Source organism: Diadema antillarum, unplaced genomic scaffold (assembly GCF_040938485.1).
Source record: "Diadema antillarum isolate AM-2024a unplaced genomic scaffold, OU_Dant_1.0 seq00000108_RagTag, whole genome shotgun sequence".
NCBI classification, from domain to species: Eukaryota; Metazoa; Echinodermata; class Echinoidea; order Diadematoida; family Diadematidae; genus Diadema; species Diadema antillarum.
This window is the reverse complement of record NW_027271194.1, coordinates 257477-271508: the sequence shown is the minus strand read 5'-3', so window position 1 is coordinate 271508 and position 14032 is coordinate 257477. Positions and strand designations below refer to the sequence as shown.

General features: G+C 39.5%; 1 protein-coding gene across 1 annotated transcript; it reads left to right on the top strand.

The window, feature by feature from the left end:
- Positions 1-3827: 3827 nt before the first annotated feature.
- LOC139726997 (beta-lactamase domain-containing protein 2-like) lies at positions 3828-13712 on the top strand. The gene is made up of 8 exons (XM_071637981.1): positions 3828-3998; positions 7767-7930; positions 8790-8926; positions 9755-9980; positions 10472-10662; positions 11408-11491; positions 12392-12556; positions 13150-13712. Exons 1-8 carry the CDS (start codon positions 3862-3864, stop codon positions 13339-13341), a joined length of 1296 nt encoding a protein of 431 aa, XP_071494082.1. The 5' UTR covers positions 3828-3861; the 3' UTR covers positions 13342-13712.
- The last annotated feature ends 320 nt before the right edge of the window (positions 13713-14032 follow it).

Below are 14032 nucleotides of genomic sequence, written 5' to 3'. Positions count from 1 at the left end.
TATAACAATATAACATAGATATTTTGTTGTGTTAACCTTTCTGGACAAAACTCAGAATTAAGATTTAGTCATAATGACATGGCAGCTGAAAATTATGATGGTTTTTTAATTGGTCACGATCATTTCAATAGTTTCTTTAAGTCATAACCTTTGACATCTCCCTCCCCTCCCCCTGCACTCAAAACGCTCCATGGACCATTCTGTAGATAATCAACGGTAAGACACACCGGATATATTTTATTCGCTTGTTACGGAAATGACTATATATAGACACACACACACACACACACACACACACACACACACACACACACACACACACATGCACACACACAAAAAACGGATATAGTTGTATTGCTTTTCTGATCAAGAATTTTTCTCTCAATAATTTAGCAGACATTATTGTTGATCTGGAGCATAAATTCATTTCTGATGGCATTTTTCACGCCGGCCGGCCATGTGTGCATGTTGCACGTGTATACAGCGCTCCATAGAGAATTCTTCCGAAACCACACACCAAGATAATCATACCGGTAAGTCATTTGAATTCTTACCACTCTATTTTGTGTTTTCTAGTTTGATAGATGTATAGACGTGATGTTGATGATAATGTGCAGCGAAATTCTAAATACTTGATGGGATGAATTGTTGTCAGAAAATGTTATCACACTAAACTTTGTAAATTAAAGAAGTCTAATCATTCCGGAAATACTGTACTCATGTAGTTTACAGACTTCAAGGTTTTGTGGGGGGGGGGGGGCAGCTCGACTACAACTAATAGTTATGATTTCGAATTGCACAAGTACAGATATGGCAGATGAACTTGCCGATAGTTCCATGCATGCAGCACACATTCGTGGTATTTCGGTATGGCTATAGAATACTTAGTATAAAGAAATTTGACTTTCGTCAGATTGAAGCGTCAACCCGGGAGTGTCAACTTGAAAGCAACTAAATTACAAATAACTCGAACATTTTTTGAGGTATCAGATTATCAGACTGATTTAGGAGACAGGGCTCTTCGCTTGTTATTAATGCACACAACCACGAGCAAAGCCCTTGCTGTGACTTGCATAACATGCATTTGTGACTTGACTCCGTCTCAGATAGCGACCACTGGATATTGCCTGTCCCATTCATATTATAGTTCGCTTTCCTTGCAGTCATCAAATCACATTGAAAAAATGACAATGATTCGCTGCACGAAGCTCCGTGGGAATAAAATTAGTATAACATGCGAAGTAAAGAACACGTAGAGGGGAGTTCCCTCCTGTAAAACCTACCACTTTGGGTTGAAAACAGAATATTTCCCCCAAAGTTCCCCGTCAGCATTATTTCCCAACATTTTCACAGCCTGATGTCAACAAAGGGTATACAAATATGACTTCTCTTTCTCAGCCGGCAAGTGCACTAGCTCCTAGCATGGGACTGGGGGGGGGGGGGGGGGGGGGGCTGACATTCCTCCCACAAGACACACTCACTGACAATATAGCTAAGAACAGGAACACGCAAGAAGAAGTAAAGGAGGGGACTTAATACTATTGTCAATCTTTCATTGTCCATTACCGAATTGTACATTAGAAGAAGATGAAAGACTTCACAGCACACCAGCAGGAATGTGAAAGAGGGACATTCCCTGCACTTTGCGTTTATAATGGCTCCGCTATGCTCTGGTGCTTTTTGATTGACGAGTAGACAACTGTTTGTCTATCTCTCGCTTCTTTTTAGCATTTCACTGAATTATTGACATTTTGAGTGTACTATTGTATAACACAATGGCGACAAAATCTGCCATTTGGTTAAAATCAAAGTAAGTGAATAGAAGAGGGGGAAAAAGGAAAACTACACTGCAAAAAGGCAGGTGTTAAATATGAAACACCGAGCTGGTGTTAGATTTCCGGTGCTCATTCATGGTGTTAGATTAACACCTCCGAGTGTCATTTCAAAATTTAAAATTGTTTTTTGAATAGTTTCTTAGTTACTGCACTTCTTGATAATTTTGAACTTCAACAAGACGATAAAGAATTTTCTGATCGTTATACATGTACTTGATTTTTGAAAAAAAAATGTGTAAACACATTTACTCCACAGTAACACCAGTTGGTGTGGTCCCCGGAAGCTGGACGGGTGTTATACCATTGAAATTAACACAACCAATATCAAATCAATACCATGCGGTGTCATTATTGAATTAACTCTAGCGCAGTGTCAAAAATAACACCAGCCACAGTGTCAAATTAACACCACGAAGTGCCAGGCGAACACTTTTTAACACCGTCACAATACATTTTCAACACCTGTGGGTGTGGTCCTCTATTGAAGTTTGATCAGTGTTAGATTTAACACCCATGGTGTTAAATCTAACACCGATGTTTTTACAGTGTATGCAGAAATCAGGAGTGCTGTCATTGTGTTATCAGTTGTGATGTTGCAGATATTACTTTACATCACATGTCCCCGTTGTGTCTGTGATGGGTGGAAATGTATGCATCCTATATATGGTTCATAATTATTATGCTCTCTGCTTGTGGAAATGACCGGATAGGGGAAAAATTATGAAGATCTTTAGAAAAACTTTATGTTCTGATAACGACGTGAATAAACCGGAAAAGGGGGGAATTGTGAATGCTTATAGAGAAGGAGATTCCGAAATGGCGATTCCTTGCGATTCCAAAATGCAAAAAAAGAAATAAAGAATGCATTATTTTTAGTATGACAGCTCTATATACGCAATTACAATACTACAGAGCACTCCAGTTATAACGACCTAGGTTATACAGAAAGTCTGGTTACAAGATAGAAGATATTCAGGTCGCAATATTATTTGCTGTAGGCCATAGATGTTTTTTATCATTTATTTGTGCGGTTTTAACGAAAAAGAGAACTGCCGGTCCCGAGGACTTTGCTATATCACGGGAGTCCATTGTACATGGCCAATCCCATGTGGATCCGGTTCACCCAGCTTGATGTTCGCTAAAAACATGATATTATTGTATTGTTATGATTGCATTTGAGCACTATGTATTGAATATTCTAAAATACATTATACTAGGTGTTTCTCAATTTTGACCCTCATACTTCATAAAGTAGTGTATCAGATGACTTCTACATCCATTCATGAGCAAAAGCTGAATAGTGTGGGGCTTTGTTGGAAGTAATTTAAACATGAAAACATCTAATTTTGTTTCAGATAAGATTTTAAGTTAGGGTTCAAATTTTTAATTGCTATATTTTCAACCATCTGTCAATTAGGTGTGTATAGGGAATGTGTGGGTAAAACCCAGGGCCCCATTTCATAAAGAGTTGATTTGATGACAACTCTTTGCTAATGACAAGAATCCAGCTTCCTGATTGGCTGTTTGCTGTGGGAAGTTGTCATTCCAGCAAGATTTTTATGAAATGGGGCCCAGATGGTTTTAATTATGCTTATTATTCATTCATGAGGATTTCTACTATCACACCCCACCCCCCTTGCCCCGCCCGCGTGTTTTTTTAGACGGCACAGATTGGGGAAACTAAAAATCTATCGGGGACCCTATCCCTAAACCTAACCCTAATCCTAATCCTAACCCTAACCATCAAACCCTAACCCTAACCCTAACCCTAACCCTAACCCCAACCCTAACCCTAACCCTAACCATAACCATAACCAAAAACCCTAACCCAACGTTTTTCCCATAGGTTTAACACGCGCCATGCCCCAATCTGTGCCGTCTTTAAAAAAAAACGCGCCCCCGCCCCGCCCACACATTCGTACCACTTTTACGTACACGTAATGTACATAGGCGCTAGGCCTAGCGCACAGCTGTACAGTGGTCGCCTTTTGAGAGTGAGCAGTGTACTCTGTACTAGCCACACACAATGCTTGATAAATTAGCAATTGTTGCCTTAACAGCAGTCTCCGTTAGATACTTGCCAAGGATATTGCGAAGGAAACTTCCCATCACAGTGGGAGGAAGTGTCAAGCCGGGTTTCGAAGATGTGAGGGATGTTTTCAGGTAAGGTTGTTGCCCGGCATTCTCAGTTTCCCTTATCTTGTCTAGTCTAGTACAACTGTAAATTTACCTCCACTTCCAGCTCCGCCAGCGCTGACTGCCGGCCGGCCCGGGCGGCTGGTTCGATACGACGCCGTTGTGTGGGCGGTGTTGCGGTGCTGGGACTCGGTGAATACAGTAAACTACGCTAACAACACTCGTTGTGCACCATTAATTTTTATGTTTCACTTGTCATGCATATGTAAGAACCATCAACAGTGCTAATGTTAAGCTAAATTTGTTTCTGGATCTGCAAACACAAGATCTTAATCTGGAAAAGGCAGTTTCTGAAAAACAAACAAACAGAACAAAACAAGAAAGGCACACCAAATCGCAGGAACGGGACTGTAATACAGGGGCACGGCTCTTCAGATAACCTGAGGTGGTATTCTGAGGTCGTAATTAAGTCTGTAATTAACTTCGTGATTAAGTCGTGAAGTTAATAGGCCCTTAATCATGGGCAAAATCGGTATTCTGGGGACGTAATTAAGGTATGATTAAGTCCCCTGTAATTATCTTAGGTCCCTCCCATCTAATTGTTATTCCATCCAATCAGACGCGTTGTTAGAAGCCAAAATGATGATTAGACGCGCAAATATGCCCTCAATGCGCGCTCCTGCACGCCCCCTGTAATTACAACCCAAGATCTCCGTGCGCACACTGCGGTATTTGACTATACAACCCTCACCTACGCACGCGAAAATCTCAACCTCTTTGCTCACATAAAATGACAAAATTCCTCGAAGATCGGCTATATTTCTTCTTTTCTCTGAATTCTACGGGTACCATGATAACAAGATTCAACCGCTCCTCGGTTACCGAAGACGGTAAGCATCGTTGTGGCAGAGAAAACACGATGTAATGCATGATATCGGAGTAGTTAATGACACTCTTTGGTATCATTAAGGTTTCCATTAACTTTCATACTTAATTACACCCTCAGAATACCGATTCGTAATTAACTCTGTGATTAAGTCCTCTCAGAGGTGCACGCGCATTGATACGCGCAAACGCGTAGGTCCTTCCCACCAAAACGCTTGTTGCTATGGTAGTTAATATACCCCCTACTTAATCATGCTCTCAGAATACCAATTCGGTAATTAAGTGCTAATCAGACACTTAATTAGCTCTCAGAATACGGCCCCTGCAGTGTAGGCTGTACCTACGCTGCAGATCGTCTCTCCAAGTGGTTGGTGGAGAACTTTCTAACTTTCTTCTGATTAGATCTAAGTTAAATAGATGCATGACGTTAGAATATGGAAAGGGCATGGTATTATGTACAAGTACAGCCTTGCTATAGGACTTGTCTGTATTTGGATTTGCAAGATCAATTAATTTAATTATCAATATGTATAGAGGGTTCTAGGCCTACATAACATGTGTACCATATACTTGTATGTCCATTAATATAGGCTTATGGGTGCACCCAATCTGTGTAATATTATACAAATAATACACAGGTGAGAGTGCGTTAGTGGAGATGAAGCGCACTCTCTGGTATTTACAATTGTGAAACATGCATGAGGCGAAGCCCAGTGCATGTTGCACTACTTGTAAATACCCGACAGTGAGCTGCATCTCCACTATTAATACTAACGTCACAAACTCAAACCTGTGTATTATTTGATTTATAGAATGGGTCGAAAACTAACAGCATTTTTCGTGTACCTTTGTAGGTCAATACCAGTCAGCTACATGTAGCACTCGCTCAAAAGTCAAAATGTGCGAAGATATTCGTCCCAGACATTTATGCACGTCGCACTCGTAAATCTCGCTTATAGTACTGTACGTATAAGCGTATGCGTTCATACGCCACATGTTATGCACAAGAAAGGCCGGCTGGCAGCCTGAACTAGAAGTTGTTTACAGGATTGACAGCGCGTATAGTAGCGCGCGACACACTTGTAACAACCGATTGTGTGTGCACTGCTTGTGTAAACATTGTAACGTCAGTGACTTTACGCTTTTTTGCACGGCGCCGTGCAATAGTATACTTGGATGTTTATGAGTGCAATGGACAGAATATTTCATGAAGTGAAAGATGAAATGATCCATTCAACAAGGCGCAGCCGAGTTGAATGGATCTACATTTCATCTTTCACTGAATGAAATATTCTGTCCATAGCACGAATGAAAAACATTTATTATTTGTTTTATGTAACGCCTAAATTAGATCCTTGTCATTTGATGTTTTATTAATTCAGAAACAAGAGAAAATCTGAGATCGCGAGAGTGCTCACTGAGCACTTTACGCTAGCGCGCTGTCGCATACACACACTGCAAACGCAAGCGTTTAACACGCGTAGTGTGCCGGGCTCTCATCGAGCGTGCAATGGAGCAAATCGTATGGATCCAAAATTGCACGGAAAATGGATTCGCAATTGCATGGGTGATGACGTCATAGTGAAGTGGGCCGAATGATCAATGTTCAACAACCAATCAAATGATGAGGATCTCTTCAGGCGTTATATAAGAAATCATACACACACACGTGACTCATTTCAGCACTTCCAATTGGCTACATTCTTGAACCCATTTTATGATAATAAATACCTCTAATGGTAATGCCAAATCAGAGCCTAGGATAGATTAATTAGACCCCAGTCACAGTAACAGTTATGATTGAAGGGGGCGGTACTGTGACATGTGGTAATACTTGGACTATCACAACATACACATAGTAGGGTACAGTGGACTACCGTTATAACGAAGTCCAGGGACTGACAGTTCTTTCATATTAATCATAATATCGAAATTGTGTTATAACTGAACAAGTACAGTAAACAGTATTAAAGAACACAGAGCCGATAATGTTAGTTATGGCCTGAATTTCTGTTTTGTTGTTACCAGAATTTAAATAACTGTGTTCATTGTAACAGGAGTGCACTGTGGGGCCCTGTGGCTTCCCACAATAGGGAGCTTTTTCAATTTTTACCTCTTAATGGTGCGATCAGGTGCATACTTGCGTGACCATTTTTTACTTATTTTGAAAGACAAAAGGGAAATATACCTTCAATTGCAACTATCACTATAATCTTTTGAGCTATGCTCATTATTATAGGCCCAAGTTGCAGACTTCGCCCGATGCGTGAGAAAAATGGGTGCCATGCGTGAGATCGTGAGACGGCCCCTAAATGCTTGAGTCTCACGCAGAATGTGTGAGACTTGGTGGCTTTGCCGTACCTGCCACCGGCCCGGGGTTAACCAAACCCATGACTCCGAGGGTTCCACCCAGAAAATCTTATTGTCGAAGAAAGGGGGACCATTCACCTTTACCCCCATCAGCCTGCAGCCCCCCACCCCCTACAAAAATGTTCTTTGACCCATGATTGTTATCATCCTTCTATACAGGTAGGTAGGTAGGTAGGTAGGTAGGTAGGTAGGTAGGAAGGCAGGTAGTAGCACTAGTACTGTAGTATAGTAGTAATAGCAGTAGTAGTAGTAGTAGTAGTAGTAGTAGTAGTAGTAGTAGTCGTAAGAGAAGTTGAATCATTACCATTATTTTAGGTGACCAAAAGTACTCACTTCCACACAACACTGCTTGTTTGAATAATGAGTAGATTGTAATACTTTATGTGCAGTGCCCCAGTATTTAATGCCGATGGATCAAGCATCTCGTCATTTTCTGTGTAACAGAAACTGTGTTTATTATGTGGATGGTAACCATACTGATCTCATTTCATCAAACAAACAAGCAAACATGTCTCACTAGTTTCTGGCTATAATTTCTAGGCAAAACTTTGAAAGAGGTCTGGAGTCCAGGGAAAGTGGCTCTGCATTTGCTGTCTACTTCAAGGGTGAAAATGTTGTTAATATCTTCGGTGGATATGCTGATGCTGACTCCCAGCAGCTCTGGAGAGAAAACACACTTTCTGTTGTCTACTCAACAACAAAAGGTGAGTCAAGCAGATTCTAAAATTGCATTACATTACTGTCAAAGTGGATATTTTTGCGCAACTAATTTTTCCTGCTGGCCGGATAAGAAGAGTTTTGCATGTTTTTAATTCTGTGGAACCAAAACATCTACTACTGGAATAAATGGCACGCAAAAATATTCGCGCATTTTTATTTTCACGCTTTTACAACATTACAAGGTTGCTTTAAGGAGTTTTTTTTTCTTTTGATTTGTGGATTCAGGGAATGCCCAGAGATCTGTGAAAGACTCGATGAAAATCAATTTGTTTCAGAGTATCATATCAATGAATGTATTGGTTATTCATGCTCTGCCTGCTTTGTAGGAATTCTACAAACAACTAGATTTTAAAGAAAAAGACTGATGTTTTATCAAAACTTGACATGAGATAACAAAATGAGGGATTTGAACAAAGTGACTGCATTCTAAAGAGAGCAAGCTGCATTTTGCATGTGACAGTCTGTGTGTGGACGTATTGTCAGTCAACATAAAACAGGTTTAGGATCCCCAGTGTAGGGCCTACTGTTTTTGAGCAGAAGCATTTTGCATTATCATGTATGATTCATGCATCATGTTATAAATTTGTAACCACAGAATGTTTAGTTTTCAAAGAAGTCCAATATCTGCCAGGAATTAAGTAGCCCACATGGTGAAGAATTAATTTTGGGCTACAGCAGACCACTATTCTTTGAAAGAAAGAGGAGGATGATAATGCGAAATTGCCCACGTAAATCAGTTCAATATTCTTTTATGGTGTTTGTTCAAAACTATCTATAACAAATTGCCTACATAGAGAATAAGACTTGTTTTATCACTTTGATTATGTATCTGTATCTCTTTAGCTGTGACTGCTGTCTGCATAGCATTACTAGCTGACAGAGGATTGGTGGAATACAACAAGCCAGTTGCTCACTACTGGCCTGAATTCGCACAAAATGGCAAGGAAAACATCACCGTGGAGCAGCTGATGGAACACAAGGTGAGACCTCAGTGTTTAGCAATTACTTTGGACATCCTCACAGTGAATTCCCTATTTCTTATATTTTTTAGCCCCGTTGAGAACGAGTCCCAAGTATACTCGGGCAGGTGTCTATGTTACAGCAAAATCAAACCATCCTCAACGGGTTAATGGCAGTGTTCTCTTGTGTGCCTTCTTCTGTAATTGCTTAAATTGTTCCAAGCCTTTTGTGTGCTTTGTGCACTGATTGGCACAGAAAACCCCATAGCATTGTACAAACTTTCCAAAGTCCTTGGCAAAAACTAGTTTTAACTATCAGTATATAGGAATTACATATATCACAATGGCCTTTATACACATGTATGATACTGCCATGTTGTCAAGATTGGATGGGTTTACCGTACTGTAATTACAACCAAAGTTAGGGGATATCAACCATTGACAATGAAATAGCTTGGCGTATTGCAGTTCAGTATATTGGCAAAAGTATTTCATTCAAGTGTGGTATAAGAAATTTACCAGGTACCTACAAATAAGAATTTTTACTTCAAAGCCATGTTTATGTGCTTGACATTATGAAAGAAATCGCAAGATATGTCCATAAGTTTTGACATTTTTGCTGTGAAAAAAAGAAAATTATAGAGACAAAATACATTACAAGTTTGAAATTTCAATAATGTTCAAATGAGTAGAAGGAAAACAAAACAAAAAATGGAAGAAAAAATTGTCATGACTGCTATGACAATACAAAAGTAGTAGATACCAAACACAGATGAGATTTATGCTTTTTGTGGGTTTAAAGGATGTTGCTGAATGGTATTTAGGTTATTGACACCCCTTTTGTCCCAGGCAGGTCTTCCATTATCCCCGGAACCATTCAGGTATGACATCTTGCGGGACTGCGCCAGATGCGGGGCCACGTTTGCCTCAGCTGCTCCGTTGTGGGAACCTGGGACGGCCCATGGGTATCACTCTGTGTCCCTGGGACCCCTGGCCAATGAACTGCTCCGGAGAGTGGACCCACAGGGGCGCACTATTGGGCGGTTCTTTGCTGAGGAGATCGCAAAGCCCTTTGGTGAGTGCTTCTGTTTCGTTGCCATTTCTAGTCAGTTTTATCAGGCAATTTTGGCTTCATTTTAAGCCTGTTTTCCCCCTTTTCCTGTTTTCTTTTTGTTTTGCTTTTTTGTGTGAAATTTCCTGGCCCCCTTGAATCTTCTTTCTTGATTTCTGAATGGAAACATTCAAGCTATGCAGATAGGCATAACAGAATATATTGTAACATGAAAATTTTAAAATCTGAATCTCACCAAAATGTTCCCCAGAATTGCTATATCTTCATTGCTTAAGAATAGCAAAGACTGTGAAATACCATTAAATGGGTAATCACATGCATAGGGGTTGTATAATTTTGTCATGATTTTCATGAATACACGAGCAGGCAAAGCCTTGGTAATTAGTACTGTATGCAGTTTGCGTGACAAAACAAAATTAAGATCAGAAATTGTGTGCAATTGTCGACAGGAATGACATGTGTAGTACACACAAACACTTTCACTGTTCTTGCAGGAATTGATTTCTTCATTGGCCTGCCCCTTGAGGAGAATCATCGAACAGCAAAGCTCATCATTCCTGATCCCGGCCCGGCAGTGGCGCTGAAAGCACTGAAGAGCAGCCGCAACCGTCGAGTGGTAGCAAGGTCCATGAGGGATACATACCTGCTAAAGGATGTCACCCTGAATGCAGGTGACCTAATAAACGTGAGTTGTGCAGGGTAGGGTGCCGACGACCCAACAGCCTGGCTTGGTTGCGGGGCACTCACATGCAGTCGGGGCACATACATTCTTTCTACAGGTTCCAACAAAAACACTGCCCTTCTACCTACTGGCTAGTAAATTGATAAGAGAGATATTGTCAAAATATGGGCATGTGCAAGTCAAACTTTGTATTGCATCCTTGTGTGCAATTTTGTAACATGGAACTAAGTATGTGTACCTGCTACAAACCAGTGCCTGTATAGATTTTTTGTGGTATGTTAGCATCAAGAATTGCTCATATTTCTTTGTTGTGTCCATTTTGGATATTCATTGTGACACAACTCCTTACATTTTCTATGTAAGCAATGGTCATCAGTGTATACAGTGACTGCATGTGCACACAACAGTGGGATTGTGTTTTTATGGGTCTTTGAATTGCTTACAAAATATATGTGGGGTATGAGATCCTATGACATTTCTTTAAAAAAAAACACACAAACAAACAAACAAGCAAACATTGTGGCAACTTGGAAGGTGTCAGTGATTGTGGTAAATGATTCTCTACAGAGCATCTAGCAGAGTCAGTATTAGTTTGAAAAAAAAAGAGAGAATGGTTTATTATCAAGGAGGTTCTGCTATGATTATTTCAACCAGAGCATTTTGATTCTTCCATAGAGTTTTGTAGCTTTGGATTTGTGCATGAAGGTGAGATTTGTCATTTGCATTTTTGATGCATGTTACTTTGCAGTTTAAGACACAGAACAACCCTGAATATCGTGCGATAGAAATACCATCAGCCAACGGCTTTGGCACTGCAGAAGGATTAGCAAAGGTTTGTAAAATTATAAAGTATCTGTGTAAAAATTCCTCTACAGTAAGTAATCTTGTTCAAACTATAAGCCAGATATGGCTTGTTTTGAATATGATAGATCATAGAAAAGTAATAGATATTTTATTGAAATCAGCTGATTTACAATACATACATGGAATTTATTGTCAAATTATCAAATTGTAATCCATGGAGAATGTTTAAATCTATAAGAGGTTTAAGGCATGTTTGTAAGAATCATCTGTTTGTCATGGATATATATTTTTGTCTGTCAGAAAGATACATTCATGTAGCTTTCCTGATGATATGATGTATCATAACAATTGCGATATTTGTCAGGAGGGTCTTACCAAGTTTTCTTTTATATTTGTGTGCAATGTCATGTTTGTTTTGTTTTTTATATCAACTAGGGGTATGTGCCCCCCTTTTTTTTCTAATGACATTTAGTTTTGAAACTTATGGACATTGCACTTACAGAAATGTCAGCATAAATTGCCGGCAGTCAATAGGACTATGTGACTTGTATACAAAATGCAATCCATTCAAAATTTTATTCTCGATTTACAATGATAATCACTACCATGGCAACAACTGCAAAATCCCAGTTTATTTGTGGGTGAGTCCATAGATGAAGCAGTGGAATTCCACTGAGTTTTCTGATGATGCAAGGCCTTGATGTCAATACAGACCGTGAGACGACTCTCGTTATAACAAAATCTCAGGACTTACAGTTTTCTTCCATTACTGGGTATATGGAAATTTTGTTGTGTGCAACTAAAGGGAATTTTAAACCATAGATGATAGTGATGATAATTTGGGGGCCTGAACTTTTACATCGTTGTAACAAAATTTTGTTTTAACAATATTCATTGTAACTGGAGTGCCCTTTACCCGTCTTCATAGCTGCTTGGTATCCTAGCAACGGGAGGCACAGAGCTGGCATCTGGGAAGAAGCTCCTGTCCAGGGAGTTGGTGGATTCATTCCTCGACTCTGAGCCAGAAACCATGGACAAGGTCATTAAACTCCCCGTCTCCTGGAAGCGTGGAATGATCATTGACTACGCCGAGGTATGTTCATGCCTCCAGTGATGTGTCCAAATAGCATGTGGTCTTGATTTAGCTAACATTTATATCAAATGAAAAGGAAACAAATTACAAACACTTACATTCCAAGGTAGCAAAAAACCCTTTGCTTGAACAGTAGCAAATACTGTTCAAGTGGACACTTTTGCTGTGTTAAAATTTTCTCACATTTTGCGCAACTAGAAACTAGCACAAAAATAAAAGCATGCAAACATTTTTGCTTGTCATGTGTTCCAGTAGTTTGTGTTTTGATTCTGCAGAATTAAAAACAGACCAGCAGAACTTGAAAAATAACTCACACGAAAATATCTACTTGTAGAGTAAAGAGAAATGTAAGAAAATCATTCATTTTATTTTTGCTTATGGAATGAAATTAGTGATTGGAATGATTGTTATGGTTTTTGTTCCCCATTTCTTTCCACTAATGAAGCTTTAGTTTAAAATTTTATTGCCTGCAAGTGAAGTTTATCCTGTGACAGATCTCAAGTGGCAAGAATCATAGAATGTGAACCAATACCCTGTTCATTACCCAACAATATGACTTTCATGAAAACAATTTTAAACTATTGCACTTTCAGGACGGAGGCAAGATCTTTGGCCATCCTGGCGCAGGAGGGCAGGTGGCATTTGCTGACCCCCGCTACCAACTCGGTTTTGCCTTCACCTCGAGGTGCGCATCTCCCTTTGGACTTGGGGACGACCCACGATACTTATCTCTACAGAGGGCAATGTACAAGTGTGTTAAGAGGATTGAAGGAGAAAATGGTTGAGCCTTAATACTAAATCACTATTTGATATCAAAGCTGGACACAATTCATGTGGTAATGATTGACAATGCATGTCAATAGACTAAGACAGAAAACAAAACTACACATGTATGAGCACCTGAATAGATTCTGAAACCAGATCTGTCAAATAGAGAGTTCTGTGTTTACATGAGGATTTTTAATGTGAATTCTGCTGGATAGAATTGAAGATGCTAAGAGATGGGACTTTCTGCTAAGAAAATTATTGTCCTACTGAGGAGCCAGTAAGTGTCCTTATTTTCCTGACTCTTCCTGAAGGCAATGGATAAAAGAACACTGCTCTCATGGTGCTATCAAAAAATGTCCCTCTTTCAGTGTTCCTGTCGTCATGGAAAACCTGGAAAAGTCATAGAATTTTGAAAATGCTTTTCCAGGCCTGAAAAAGTCATGAAAAATGCAGAACTTTGGATATTTCATGGAAAAGTCATAGAAATTTATCAATTTGTATATTTTTTGCTTTTTAGTTATTTTATTTATTATTTTTTTTTTTTGCAATGTTATTCTATCATTAAGGGAAACATTTTATCAAATCAACTCTCACTAACTTGTGCGCTACAAACAGTGTTGGGGTGGTATACACAGTCACTTTATATGCACACTCCTTGTCTATTAGTGATTTTAATTTATTTAACACTAACCACAAATTTCATTTTGT